A 15,828-nucleotide genomic window follows, 5' to 3' on the forward strand; every position below is an offset into this window, starting at 1 on the left:
GAGATAACCACCTTGGAGGTCCTGCTTTTCAGCATTTTTTCAAACTCTCTAAAGTCACACAGCAGAATATTCATCCCCTTCTTTCCAACATCGTTTGTGCCTATATGCACTACCACTTCTGGCTGTTCACCTTCGCCCTTGCGGATTTTCTGCACTCTGTCCGTGACATCCTGGATCCTGGCACCAGGGAGGCAGCACACCATCCTTGAATCCTGGAGTAACTCAGCGGGACAGGCAGCATCTCTGAGAAGGAATGGGTGATGTTTCGGGTTGAGACCCTTCAGACTGAAGTCAGGGGAGTGGGAGATACCAAGATAAGGAACTGTAGGGTGTGAAAACGAGACAAAGGGGATGGAGTCTCATTTTCATACCACCTGCTTCCTTATCTCTGTACCTCCCTCTCCACTGACTTCAGCCTGAAGGGTCTTGACCCGAAACGTCACCCATTTCTTCTAACCAGAGATCCTGCCTGTCCCCCTGAATTACTCCATCATTTTGTGTCTATCTTTGGTTTAAACCAGCATCTGGAGTTCCTTCCTGCACATGTAGAAGGCCATGTTGGTCAGCATGGATACAGTGGTGCTTTGATTGCTATGTACCTCTGACTCTATTCTAGGTGTGGTCAATAGGCAATAGACAATAGGTGCAGGAGTAGGCCATTTGGCCCTTCAAGCCAGCACCGCCATTCCATGTGATCATGGCTGATCATTCACAATCAGTACCCCGTTCCTGCCTTCTCCCCATACCCCCTGACTCCGCTATCTTTAAGAGCTCTATCTAGGTCTCTCTTGAAAGCATCCAGAGAATTGGCCTCCACCGCCTTCTGAAGCAGAGAATTCCACAGATTTACAACGCTCTGACTGAAAAAGTTTTTCCTCATCTCCGTTCTAAATGGCCTACCCCTTATTCTTAAACTGTGGCCCCTAATTCTGGCCTCCCCCAACATTGGGAACATGTTTCCTGCCTCTAATGTGTCCAGTACCCTAATAATCATATATGTTTCAATAAGATCCCCCTCATCCTTCTAAATTCCAGTGTATACTGGACGGAGTGCACTGGTGTAAACTTGGATTCTCTAAAATGATGAAGGGGTCTTTGTAAGTTCCAAAGACCTTCTTTTGAACTCCATTCTCCAGCACAATACATACAGTCCTGTGCCGCCAGAGGTGCTGCCTGACCCACTAAGCTCCTTCAGCATTTTGGCATCTGTCTCCCACATAGAACGACATGGGTCTTTGGTGAGACCTTGCTCTGTGGAAATATGCGGTCACCTTTACTGCACGCTGTAGGGTGGGGCAGCGGTAGAGTTGCTGCCTCACAGCGCCAGAGACCCGTGATTGATCCCGACTACAGGTGCTGTCTGTAAGGAGTGTGTACGTTCTCCCCGTGACCTGCGTAAGTTTTCTCCGGGTGCTCTGGTATCCTCCCACACCCCAAAGAGGTACAGATTTGTAGGTCAATGGGTTTGGTAAAATTGTAAAGTGTCCCTGGTGTGTAGGATAGCGTTAGACAATAGGTGCAGGAGTAGGCCATTCGGTCCTTCGAGCTAGCACCGCTATTCACCGTGATCATGGCTGACCATGCACAATCAGTATCCCGTTCCTGCCTTGTCCCCATATCCCTTGACTCCGCTATCATTAAGATAAATTAGTGTGCGGGGATCACCGGTCGGCGCGGACTTAGTGGGGCGCAGTTTCGGCGCAGTATCTCTAAACTAAACTAAAGCGCAGAAACAGGCCCATCGAGTCCACACTGACCAGTGATCCCCGCACATTAACATGAGTAGGACAGGTTTAGAGGTCCATCAGGAGCTAAACTATTTTCACAGCACCTCCCAAATCTGAAACTCCAAAAAAGGCCAACATGCTATTTACACCCTCAACATTTACCACGCCCAAAAAAGTTTTGAAATTAATGCACAAAAATACCCAGACCCCAACGTTGCTGATCTGAAACCTTTTTAATTTAAGTAATCATCTTTGGATTCCTCTTACTGAAACCCATAACCGCTCACGTTCCCACAGTAATGTCTATTTTAAAAGGCTTCCCATTCACTCAACATCCAGATTTTTTTCCCCCATATTTTTTCATATTTCAGATACAGCGCGGAAACAGGCCTTTTCGGCCCACCAAGTCCGCGCCGCCCAGCGATTCCCGCACACTAACACTATCCTACACACACTAGGGACAATTTTCACATTTACCCAGTCAATTAACCTACATACCTGTACGTCTTTGGAGTGTGGGAGGAAACCGAAGATCTCGGAGAAAACCCACGCAGGTCACGGGGAGAACGTACAAACTTCTTACAGTACAGCACCCGTAGTCAGGATCGAACCTGAGTCTCCGGCGCTGCATTCGCTGTAAAGCAGCAACTCTACCGCTGCGCTGATCTCCAGGGAGCACAAATATCCTCATCTGAACATTCCCTTCACCCATTTCCTGTCATCGTCTCACATTACACATCGTCTCACGTCTCACATCCGTATCCAGTTCGTCGATAGTAACTAAGGAACTGAGAGCCTAGAACTGATATCTGCATACTCCACTGGTCACATCCTTACAACCCTTCTTCAATTAATTTTTCCATGTGATAACCAAAAACCTTCAATCTCTGCTAACACAAATGCCATGAGCTCTTTACATGTGCACCAGTCTTGTGTGGCACCTTGTCAAGTATCTTCTGGAAATCACATCTACAGATTCCACCTGGTCGATACATCCTACAACCATCCTTGATTCTAAAAATGAATAGGTTTACCCTGCCACTTACATGTTAACACTAATAGATTTGTTAAACTTTACATAAAGTCATTGACACTGCCCAATAATGTTATACCGTCCTGTTATTTTTAAATAATGGATTCTAGCATTTTCCTGACAGTTAAATGTTTCTGGCTGATGACTGTTCATCTTTCTCTCTCTGCAGATACTGACTGACAGCTGAGTATATCTAGCATTTTCTGTTTTCATTTCAGATTTGCAGTATCTATGTTTTTTTGCATTAGCCTAACAAGGTTGTGGCTCAATTTTCCCTCTATGTAAACAAAGTCATTAAAATGCGACAAGACCCTAGCTTAAACATAAGAGACAGCAGATTCTAGACTCCTGAGCAAACACAAGGTGTTGGAGGAACTCAAGCAGTATCTGTGGAGGGAAATGGACAGTCAACATTGTGAGTTGGGACCCTTCTTCAGATTTCAGACACTAGCTTGATTTAGAGATGTCATCACTGGTTCAGTTCCCTGAACTCCCTTCCCCAGACCACTTTTAACATCCTCCCCATGGATTAAACTGACCCCCACCAAGACAGGCAAGAGATGGACTGTAGACGCATATCCAGGAAGTAACACTCACATCTATTCAATAATAAGACAACATTACTGGGAAAACCAAAAAGATAATCAGTTGTACATTGTGCCAAGGAGTAAATAATTGATTAAAAATGCTTACATAGTAACTCTTTAAGCGAATGAAGTCCACTGTCATGGGGATTGATTGGTCACTGTTGCGACTCAAGGCTTTGATATAATCTAAAAGGTCAGCAAAAAACTTATAACCACCCTTGAGCACACAGAGAGCAACAATGTGATGGTCCCCCATGGCCTTCATTATTTCTTTTGCCAAACGCTCTGTCCTGTGGACACAAAACAGATTTGCATTCACAACTTTGATTCATTCTAAAATTAGTCCTGTTGAACTCAACATGAGAAGACAAGATTTAGTTCTTGAGCAAGATCAGGTCCCAGCATAGACTGAGCATTTACATCAGAAAGACGCTGCCTCTTTTGGGGAAAATGGAGAAACACCACAATAAGCAGCAACTGAAATTGTAGATGGTCTTAAATAAAATCCAAATTTATCCATTTTAACCATTCATTTCAGTAATAAATGAACAGAGCAGTTGAAAATACAGCAATTGACCTTTTTGTAACAACCAACACCCTCAGAGACTGCACTTTTACCAATGGCAGTATAACAACCCATTACACAAATTGCGATTTAAGCACAGTAAAATCTTGCATCCAGCAAGATAATGGATGCAATCCTAATGCGGCAAATGGGATTAGCCTAGATAAGCATGATGGTTAGTATATACAAAATGGACCAAAGGGCCTGTTTCTATACAGTGTGACTTGGAGCATTCTTGTACCCGGTTACAATTGTGCACACCAGTTTGAGTTAAACTTTTAAGTGCTACCTGTCCAATGATATTTTTCACAGAACAGGATCAGACACTTCAGCCTAAGACATCTATGTTGAACACGATGCCAAATTAAACTAGTTCCGTAAGTCTGCACGCGATCCATATCCCTCCATTCTCTGCATATTCAAGTACCCATCAAAAAAACTCATAAATGCCACATTTTTGACATTTGACATTTCCACCATGGGGAAAAGGTTCTATCTGCTCCATCTACCCCTTTGATTCAGGCAGCATCCTGGCAAAGCACTCTCTCTGGCCTCTATTCTTCCTGGAATGAGACAACTCAAACTGCACACACTAATCCAAGGGCATCCTAACCAAAGTCCTATAAAGCTGCATCATGACTTCCCGATTCTTATACTCAATATCCAACCATATGCCTTCTTTACCACTTTGTCCACTTCTGTTACCACTTTTATGAGCTATGAACAGACCCCAAGATCTCTATAGATAACTAGACCAAGTGGACCCGTTGGGCGCAAACCTCTCCTGTATTGGTGCAGCACCTTGTCCTCCCCCACTCTCCTCAACCCCCCCTCCCCTCAACCCCCCTCCCCTCAACCCCCCCTCCCCTCAACCCCCCCTCCCCTCAACCCCCCCTCCCCTCCCCTCTCCCTTCTTCCCCACTCCCCCCTTCCCCCTCCGTTCCTTTTAAACTTTAAAATGTGAATAACTTTAGATTTTTTATTTTTTTTAGATTTAGAGATAGTGCAGAAACAGGCCCTTCGGCCCACCGGGTCCGCGCCGCCCAGCGATCCCCGCACACTAACACTGTCCTACACCCACTAGGGAGAATTTTTACATTTGCCCAGCCAATTAACCTACATACCTGTACGTCTTTGGAGTGTGCGAGGAAACCCACAATTTTAGCACCACCTTAATAACCATTGTCCTGGCGACTGATAATGAAAAGTTTTATTTAAATTGATCTTATAATTTTAAAGTTAGAGATTTTAAAGTTTAAAAATCACCTTTCAATTCGACTTCTTAAAGGTACTCAGCGTGTGACGTCACAATGGGGCACATACGACTTTAATTGCATTTCCCTCCCCTCTCCTCCAAACAAGATGGCCGCCCTCTCAGTGGCTCCCTCTCCCCCCTCGCCGACACCCGGACCCGGGGAAGGCTCCGAGCAGGAGGGAGATGGTCGTCCACCCCGTCCCCATTGTCTCCTCGAGCGTCCACTTCAACCGACGGCGTCGTCGAGTCTCTACTCCCGCCCGGGCCCAGCGCCCCGCACCATCCTGGTGCTCCCTCCTCCTCCCTGCATGCTCGGTAAGTGCCTTTTGCCGTCAACAGCTCCACAGAGGGGAGTGGACGTGGGGGCCGAGTGGGTGGAGGGAAGGGTGGGGTAGGAGGGGGGTGAGGGTGGGGGGAAGAGAGATTGGGGGAGGCGGGGGAGGAGAGAGAGTGGGTGGTGGGGAAAGGGGGAAGAGTGAGAGTGGGGGGCTGGGGAGGAGAGAATGGGGGGAGGGGGGAGGAGAGAATGGGGGGGGTGGGGGGAGGAGAGAATGGGGGGTGGGGGAGGAGAGAATGGGTGGGGTGGGGGGAGGAGAGAATGAGGGGGTGGGGGGAGGAGAGAGTGGGGGAAAGGGGGTGGTGAGGAAAGGGGGTGGGGGAGAGTGAGAGTGGGGGAGGAGAGAGTGGGGGGGAGGGGGAGGAGCAGAGAGTGGGGGTGGGAGGGAGAGTGGGACTGGGGATGGGGGGGGTGGTGTTGGGGGGGGGGTGTTGGGGGGAAGGGGACAGTGGGGGTCAGGGAAGAGAGGAGAGTGGGGGGGAGGGGGAAGGTGGGAGGAGCAGAGAGTGGGGTGGGAGGGAGAGTGGGATGGGGGACACAGAGGGGGTGGTGGGGGGCAGGGGGGTGATGGGGGGACAGTGGGGGTAAGGGAAGAGGGGAGAGTGGGGGGGAGGGAGTGGGGAAGGGAGGGAAAGGGGGAGAAGGTAGGTGGGGAAAGGAGATAGTGAAAGTGAAAGGGGGAGGAGGGGGAGAGAGGGGGTGTGGGGGGAGGAGAGACGGGGTGTGGGGGAAGAGAGTGGGGGTGGGGGAAGGGGGCAGTGGGGGTCAGGGGAGAGTGGGGGTGGGAAAGAGGGGGAGTGGGGGGAGGGGGGCAGTGGGAATGGGGGGTGGGGCGAGTAGGTAGAGGGGAGGGTGGGGGTAGGAGGGGGGTGAGATTAGGGGGTAGAGAGAGTGGGGGAGGCGGGGGTGGAGGAGAGGGGGGGTGGGGGAGAGTGAGAGTGGGGCTGGGGAGAGAATGGGGGGTTGGGGGAGGAGAGAGTGGGGGAAAAGGGGGGTGGGGGAGAGTGCCAGTGGGGGTGGGAGGGAGAGTGGGACTGGACAGAAGGGCAGGGTAGGGTGGGGAGGAGGGAAGAGGGGGGGTGGGGAGGAGGAGGGGTGGGGGGGAAAGGGACAGCATGGGTGGGGGGGGTGGTGGGGGGATGCGAGAGTGGGGGTGGGGGGAAGGGGGACTGTGGGAGTCAGGGAAGATGGGAGAGTGGGGGATAGGGAGGGGGGGGATGAGTGGGGGGTTGAGGGTGCTACACCAATACAGGAGAGGCTCTGGGTCCAGGGCTCCTCAGTCATACCCTGTCCCCTTCCCTGTAACCTTTCTATGAGGAAAGGGCCCAATGGGTCCACTTGGTCTAGTCTATCTATATACTGAAACTCTCGTTTGTTATCTTGTTTGTGACTGAACTTCAGCCAAAACGGTACACGATAGCGTAACAATTTTAGGCCCACCTTACTCACCATTGTCACTTTAGTGATAATGCAAGTAGTTTTATTGAAATCGATGTTATATGTTTTAAGTTATTCACATTTTAAAGTTTAAAAGGAGGGGAGGGGGAAGGGAGGAGGGAGTGGGGAGGAGGGAGGGGGGGTTGAGGAGAGAGGGGAGGACAGGGTGCTGCCCCAATGCAGGAAAGGTTTGGGCCCAACGGATCCACTTTATCTGGTATATTACTAAAACTCTCATCTTGTATATATATTTGATTATTTGTTCCTGAAATACAGCTCGAACGGTGCACGATAGCGCAACAATTTTAGGCCCATCCTACTCACCATTCGCCTGTGGTCTCGATTGCTCAGGTTTTCTTACATTTTAAAAGCAATTAACTTAATAACATTTAATAAATGCGCCCCCCCCCTGGAGTGCCCCGCGCCTGACCTTCCTCCCGAGGTGCAGTGCGGCGGCATAGGGTCAAAGAAGATGGCCTTCGCCGTCGAGCTGCCGCTGCAGGAGAGGTTTGTACCCACCGGGTTCACGGCTCACTCTGGCTGCCCGGGCCAGGGTGGCTCGCTCTCCCTTTTCCTCTCCCCCTCACGACCCCGGGGAACTCCCCGACCGGCAATGGTTCCACGGCTCGTCAGTTGGGGGAGGGTTGCCAGACCCACAGGAGAGGTTTGGACTCAATGGGTCCACGCCCATCTAGTTCAGATTAAATACAGATCGCCTACCTTGTACCAACTGTTCGTTTATCTTCAGGCATCTGCTATCACAACCTCATCTTCCTTTGCTGAAGCTCTCTATCAGTTTCTCATCCATTTTACTACACAAAGATTCAACCAGAACAGCTGATGGGGAGATTGCAAAAATACATTCCTCCAATTGAAATAATTTGATAGGGTTGCCCAGAAGAGTCAGTGATTGATGTTGCCCTGTTGCACACTCATGCCATCTAGAGACTGGTCAGAATTATAAAATAGTTCATTGAGACTATGCAGCAAAGAAAGATAAATATACATTCAACATTCTGCCATTCTTTATTCTCTCTCCTTGCTGCCCCTTCCTACATGCATGACTACACTTTTCCGAATGACCACTTTTATACCCAAACATCCAGACTATTTGTGCTTCCTGGAGTCTGAAGCTTTTTGCCTCATGAAAATCGCACGGACAATGTTTGTATTATTTGCTGATTTCTTTATCATGCCTCATACAGTTAAATCTAAATCATTAATATTACAAAAAAGCAACTATGTTGGGCACTGTAAACTGCACTGGTAACAACAGCCAACCATTCACAAAATGCCGTCAATTTGCTTCCGCCAGTGAGCTAATTTTGGGTCCGATTGCCCACTCTGCCTCACATCCCACGGGCTTTTGCTTTCTGGCCAGCCTGCCAGGTGAGATCTTATCAAAAGTCTTCCTCAAAATTCATTTCTGCAGGGAATGGGTCAAGGAAGTTGTATTTTTCAAGGAAACCAGGAATTGGTGTGGGGTGGGTGAACCGACAAAGCAGAAGGGAATAGATCACGTGAGGAATAAGCAATGGTAGGTATGAGCTTGAGAGGAGCTTACACATTAGAGCAGAGCTGAATCAATGAAGGAAATGGAAGCACAGTGAAAATTAAATAAAATTGAAAATATGCAGATTATCAGCAGATCAGGGGGGGGGGGGGGGAAGAAGCAGAGTTAATGATTGAGGTCATAGGTTTGATTAGAACCAGGAAATGTTTGAGATACAAAATGTTTAAATTTGCAGAGAAGCAGTTGGGAGAGGCAAGGAGTACAAGGGGCAAGGTTTCTGATGAGGGCATAGTTGAGGCAAGAGAGAAAGAAAGAAGTAGGCGCAAAATGCTGGAGTAACTCAGTGGGTCAGGCAGCATCCCTGGAGAGAAGGAATGGTCTCGACCCAAAACGTCACCCATTCCTCTCCAGAGATGTTGCCTGTCCTGCTGAGTTACTCCAGCATTTTGTGTCTATCTTCGATTTAAATCAGCATCTGCAGATCTTTCCTACACAAAAAAGAATGAGTAATCTGTTGAGAAAGGAAAGAAAAAGTGGTAAATAACAAAAGACATTAGAGACATAGAGACAAACAAAGTTGAATATTACAAGCAAACAAAAAATACATGTTATTATTGAACTCAGCAGCGACACAGCATTTCACAGCCGCTAGAAGAACATGATATGAAGTTATCCTTTTATCACATCCGAACTATACTCATCAGCGATCGCCTGCTATAAACCCAGCTACATCTGTGCCACTGCCAGAAGAAGGATGTGATCATGATTGTCTATTGCTTGTGGAAGCAAATGCCACTTCCCGTCTGGACTTGGAGTTATTCGATTGATAATCCTGACCTGGTCCCATTTACTGATGGCTCTTTACAACGACCTAGCGATGACAGATTATTAGCAGGATATGCGGTGGGTCACGCCACACCAAGTACTGAAGGCATATGCTTTACCATCCGGAACGCCTGCTCAGGCAGCTGAGCTGTATGCCCTGACTCGTGCCTGCATATTGGCAAAGGATCAAAGTGCTAATATCTACACCGATTCTCGCTATGCGTTTGGGGTTGTACATGGGTTATGGACAAATAGAGGATTCATCACATCAAGCATGATAAACTGGTCTTACATTTATTGGATTCTATCCAATCGCCACAGCAAATTGCAGTTATTAAATGCGAGGCTCATACATCATCGGATGATAATGTATCAAAGGGAAACAGATCAGCTGATCATGTAGCCAAACGACTGCCCTCAGGCAAACCCCGCAATTACAAGCGGTTAAAATTAAATCTGCAGCAGAAGGAAAGCTCCCGGTTAGCATTGCCAGAGCCTAGCATCACCCCAGGAAAAGAATTCCTGGAGCAAAGCAGGGTGTTATCAAGACCCCATTGTCTGGGTCCACCCTGATGGTTGGGTCGTTTGCCCCAGGAGCCTATTTTTGTCCCTGTCTCGCCTAGCTCATGGACAGACTCACATGGGAAAAGGGAGGATGGCACACGCATTGTCCCAGCAATGGTATGCACCAGGTATATCAGTCATAATTGATAAAGTTGCAAGAACATGTCTGGTGTGTCAACAAAATATTAGAGGGAAGACGCCTGCAAAATTCAATCACCTACCACAACCTGAAATGCCTTTTGGGAGTTTGCAAACTGATTTTGTACATATGCCCGCAGCAAAGGGTTTTAAGTACATTCTGGTCATAGTTGATATGTTCTCCAGATGGGTGGAAGCACACCCCACAAGAAGGGATAATGCAAGGACGGTAGTCAATATTTTAATGAAAGAAATAATACCTAGATACGGGATCCCCATGAGAATAAACAGTGACAGAGGAACTCATTTCACCAGTAAATTAGTTCAGAACCTGTCGAAAGCTCTTGGGTTCCAGTGGAAATTACACACACCATATCAACCACAGTCCTCAGAGATGGTAGAAAGAGTAAATGGAGATATAAAAGCTATTTTGGCCAAAGTATGCCAGCAAAATAGGTTGTCGTGGCCAGACACCATGCCCATAGTGATGAATGCCCTGAGAAATCAGAAAAATAGAAACACAGGCCTAACACCTCAAGAGATTTTGATGGGGCGACCTCCGATGACTCCTGAGAAGGTAGCCCTAATTTGGAATGATGAAAAATCCTTAAGATATGCTCAAACCATGTGTGAAACAGTTGGCAAAATCTATGAGAAAGTTAAACAGGCACAGGTCCCTCCGGCAGAAGGAAATATTCACCCGTTTAAACCAGGAGATCAGCTTTATGCGCGAGCAATGAACAAAGATTCTTTCTCTCTTAGATGGAAAGGACCATCAAGGATCATGATGCGCGAGCAATGAACAAAGATTCTTTCTCTCTTAGATAGAAAGGACCATCAAGGATCATGTTGCTGTTAACAACATGAACAGCAGAAAACCCCAATTGGGTACCAGCCACCAAATGTAAAATGCATCACTCAGACGGAACCCTCGAGAAGGAAACACAAGGATTCTCAGGGCAGCTTGTACTGGAGCCTACCAGAGAAAAAGCAATTCTAGATTTAGTGTTGTCCAATGAACCAGATTTGATAAAGAGAACTTGAGGTAAAGGAACCGCTTGGAGGTAGTGATCATAATATGAATAGGTTTAATCTGCAATTTGAGAGGGAGACAGTTAAACTGTCAGTGTTGCAGTTGAACAAAGTGACTATCAAGGCGTGAGAGAGGAGCTGGCCAAGGTCAACTGGAAAGGGATCCTAGCAGGAATGATGGTGGAACAGCAATGGCAGGAATTTCTGGGCATAATTCGTAAGATGCAGGATCATTTCATTCCAAAGCAGAAGAAAGATTCTAAGGGGAGTAGGAGGCAAACGTGGCTGACAAGGGAAGTTAGGGATGGAATAATACTAAAAGAAAAGATGTATAACATAGCAAAGCGTAGCAGGAAGCCAGAGGATTGGGAAACTTTCAAAGGGCAACAGAAGGTAACAAAACGGGCAATGCGGGCTGAAAAGATGAAGTACAAAGGGAAGCTGGCCAAGAACATAAAGAAGGACAGTAAAAGCGTCTTTAGATATGTTAAGAGAAAAAGATTAGCAAAGACAAATGTGGGTCCCTTGAAGGCAGACATGGGTGAAATTATTATGGGTAACAAGGAAATGGCAGAAGAGTTGAACAGGTACTTCGGATCTGTCTTCACTAAGGAAGACACAAACAATCTCCCGGATGTACTAGAGGATCTAGGGGGATAGAGGAACTGAAAGAAATTTGCATAAGGCGAGAAATAGTATTGGGTAGACTGATGGGACTGAAGGCTGATAAATCCCCAGGGCCTGATGGTCTGCAACCCAAGGTACTCAGGGAGGTGGCGCTAGAACCAGTGGACGCATTGGTGATCATTTTCCAATGTTCAATAGATTCAGGATCAGTTCCTGTGGATTGGAGGATAGCTAATGTTATCCCACTTTTCAAGAAAGGAGCGAGAGAGAAAACAGGGAATTACAGACCATTTAGCCTAACATCGGTGGTGGGGAAGATGCTGGAGTCAATTATTAAAGAGGTAATAACGGTGCATTTGGAGAGCAATAAAAGGATAAGTCCAAGTCAGCATGGATTTATGAAAGGGAAATCATGCTTGACTAATCTTCTGGAATTTTTTGAGGATGTGACAAGTAAAATGGATGAAGGGGAGCCAGTGGATGTAGTGTATCTAGACTTTCAGAAAGCCTTTGATAAGGTCCCACACGGGAGATTGGTGAGCAAAATTAGAGCACATGGTATTGGGGGTAGAGTGTTGACATGGATAGAGAATTGGTTGGCAGACAGGAAGCAAAGAGTAGGAGTAAACAGGTTCTTTTCAGAATGGCAGGCAGAGGCGAGTGGAGTGCCGCAAGGCTCGGTGTTGGGGCCACAACTATTTACCATATATATTAATGATTTGGATGAAGGAATTAGAAGTAACACTAGCAAGTTTGCAGATGACACAAAGCTGTGGCAGTGTGAACTGTGAAGAGGATGTTAGGAGGTTGCAGGGTGACCTGGACAGGTTGAGTGAGTGGGCAGATGCGTGGCAGATGCAGTATAATGTAGATAAATGTGAGGTTATCCACGTTGGTGGCAAAAACAAGGAGGCAGATTATTATCTCAATGGTTAGGCGAGGTAAGGGGAAGTGCAACGAGACCTGGATATCCTTGTACACCAGTCACTGAAAGTTGGCGTGCAGGTACAGCAGGCAGTAAAGAAAGCTAATGGCATGTTGGCCTTCATAACGAAAGGATTTGAGTCTGGAATCCTGCAATGGGCCTCCCAATAGCTCCCCATTGGTTGCAGGATTTAGTTGAAGATCCATTACATACATGAAAGGCCACTCACCGGTCCATGATTAAACCATGAGGAATAAATACTCGCTCCAGATCGTTAGAATAATGTTTCGGGATACAAAACAGATCGAGGTCATAACCTTGCTCATCGTCAGTAATCTGAAAAACAAAATCCTTCAGATCTATACAAACAGAAGTTCTTACCAGTGTGGAAATTTAGCAAAACATTGAAGGTAGACATAAAATGCTGGAGTAACTCAGCAGGTCAGGAAGCATCTCAGGAGAGAAGGAATGGGTGATGTTTCGGGTCCAGCCCTTTCTTCAGACTGATGTCAGGGGAATGGGCGGGACAGAGATGGAATGTAGTCGGAGACAGGTTGACTAGAGGGAGAACTGAGAAGGGGGAGGGGATAGAGAGGGAAATCAAGGGCTATCTGAAGTTAGAGAAGTCAATGTTCATACCGCTGGGGTGTAAACTGCCCAAGGGAAATATAAGGTGCTGTTCCTCCAATTTGCGCTGGGCCTCACTCTGACAATGGAGGAGCCACATGACAGAAATGTCAGATTGGGAATGGGAGGAGGAGTTGAAGTGCTGAGCCACCGGAGTTCTCTCACTAGCAAAACACTGAAATGTGTCTAAAGCTTTTGAGAATAGTCGGCAAATGGGGCTAGCTTTGACGGATATTTTAGTCGGCATGGATGTTGGGTCAAAGTGCCTGTTCCTATGCTGCACAAGTACAGGGCGCAGCGATAGAGTTGCTGCCTTACAGCGCCAGAGATCCGGGTTCCATTCCTGACTTTAGGTGCTGTCTGTTCAGTTTGTACGTTCCCCCTGTAACCGCGAGGGTTTTCTCCGATTTCTTCGGGTTCCTCCCACACTCCAGACCTACAGGTTTATAGGTTAATTGACTTGGTATAAATGTAAATTGTCCCTAATGTGTGTGGGATGGTGTTAATGTGCGGGGATCGCTGGTTGGCGCGGACTCGATAGGCCAAATGGCCTGCTTCCGCACTATCTCTAAACTATACTAGTGAATGAATTTGTACGATTCAATGCACTGCTCCAGCTTTACAGCTGAGGAAGAACTAACATATTTCACATTTGATACAAGAGGCTATTAGACCCATCAAGTCAATGCCAGCTCACAGAGTCGTCAAGTCAATTTTATTTGTATAGCACATTTAAAAACAACCCACGTTGATCAAAGTGCTGTACATCTGATTAGGTACTAAGGAAAAAATGAAACATACAGTAGCACGCAAACAAAACAGTTCACAACGCCTCCTCAATGAGCCTCAAACGCGAGGGAGTAGAAATAGGTTTTGAGAGAGCCACCGATTCGTGTCATTCCGTGTCACCTCTTTCACGTTCACTCGCACCTGTGACAGTCTCCCATCAATCCCCCATAAATGGGTCAATTTACAGTTGCCAATTGATTTTTGGGTGTGGAAGGAAACCAAAGGGGGTGCGGCATGATGCAACTACAGACAAACAGTACTAAAGAATCGAACCCGAATCACGGAACAATGAGGCAGCTGCACAATATCGCCGATGAGGGTTAGGAAATGTTATAGGGAACCCGAACCAGGCGGGCAAGTCTGGGCAAGAAAAACAAATCCCGCGCTGTACTCGACCGTTAGCGGTTGCTGCCTTGGAGACCCGGGTTCGATCCTGATTACGGTGGCTGTCTGCATGTAGTTTGCACGTTACCCCGTAACCGAGATCTTCGGTTTCCTCCCACATTCAAGACGTATAGGTTTGTTGGTTCATTGGCTTGGTACAAGTGCAAATTGTCCCTAGTGTGTGGAGGGTAGTGTTAACGTGCGGGGATTGCTGGTCGCTGCAGACTCGGTTGGCCGAACGGCCTGTTTCCGCACTGGATCTCTATACTAAATTAAGACCGCATTCTCCATGAAGAAAAATACATTCTGCACCCAACGCCCCCGATTCCTGACCTTGGACATTCATTCATCCACCCAATAAGCTCTATAGGACCGCAGCCAGGGCTGTGCAGAGGCGGCGGCCACGGAGACCAGGAGCCAAGGCCGGGGTAATGTTCACCCACCCCGGCCGGCCGGCACCCACGGACTGCCCGAGCCGTTAGGCCTCACCCACCCCGGCCGGCCGGCACCCACGGACTGCCTGAGCCGTTAGGCCTCACCCACCCCGGCCGGCCGGCACCCACGGACTGCCTGAGCACAGCCTCGGGGGCCGGGTTGACCCTTGGGGCCGATGCTGGAGCTACAGCGGGACAGGCTGCGTCTCTTCAGGCTGAAGAAGGGCCTCGACCCGAGACAATCTATCCTTGTCTTTACTTTTATTTATAATGAATGATCTCTTGCTATCCACGTTGCTGCTGGAACACTCTAAATTTCCCCGGTGTGGGGCAAATAAAGGAATATATTATTAAACGTCGCCCATTCCTTCTCTCCAGAGATGGTGCCCGACCCGCCGTTACTCCAGCACTTTGCGTCTGTCTAAACCAGCATCCTAATGGCGGCCGCCCTCACCCCGCCCTTAACACAGGACACCTGCACCTCGCCAACTCCCCCCTCCCCGGCCACGGCCACGGCGCCAGTGGCAGCCCGATCCTTCACCCCATCTCCGGGCCTGGCCACCACTCACCACCACGCAGCTCCTCGCCGCCGCCGCCATCCCGCCCGCTCTCTCTCTCTCTGACTCACTCTCTCTCTCTCCTCCCCCCCCCCTCTCTCCTCCCCCCCTCTCTCCTCCCCCCCCCCCTCTCTCCTCCCCCTCCCCTCTCTCCTTCCCCCCCCCCTCTCTCCTCCCCCTTCTCTCCCCCCTCTCTCTACCCCCCTCCCCTCCTCTCTCTCCCCCCTCCTCTCTCCCCCCTCCCCCTCTCTCTCCCCCCCTCTCTCTCCCCCCCTCTCTCTACCCCCCTCTCTCTACCCCCCTCTCTCTACCCCCCTCTCTCTACCCCCCTCTCTCTACCCCCCTCTCTCTACCCCCCTCTCTCTACCCCCCTCTCTCTACCCCCCTCTCTCTACCCCCCTCCCCCTCTCTCCCCTCCCCCCTCTCTCCCCTCCCCCCAATCTCTCCCCTTCCCCTCTCACCATCCCTTCCC

General features: G+C 48.5%; 1 protein-coding gene across 1 annotated transcript; it reads right to left on the reverse strand.

The window, feature by feature from the left end:
* Positions 1–3,353: 3,353 nt before the first annotated feature.
* LOC144612498 (hypoxanthine-guanine phosphoribosyltransferase-like) lies at positions 3,354–15,445 on the reverse strand. Its single transcript, XM_078432077.1, has 4 exons — positions 15,369–15,445; positions 12,795–12,901; positions 3,454–3,637; positions 3,354–3,359 (listed from the first exon to the last, which is right to left on the reverse strand). The coding sequence occupies exons 1-4, from the start codon at positions 15,396–15,398 to the stop codon at positions 3,354–3,356; spliced, it is 327 nt and encodes a 108-aa protein (XP_078288203.1). The 5' UTR covers positions 15,399–15,445.
* Between the last annotated feature and the right edge of the window lie 383 nt (positions 15,446–15,828).

The sequence above is a fragment of the Rhinoraja longicauda genome, unplaced genomic scaffold (genome assembly GCF_053455715.1).
Source record: "Rhinoraja longicauda isolate Sanriku21f unplaced genomic scaffold, sRhiLon1.1 Scf000049, whole genome shotgun sequence".
NCBI lineage: Eukaryota > Metazoa > Chordata > Chondrichthyes > Rajiformes > Arhynchobatidae > Rhinoraja > Rhinoraja longicauda.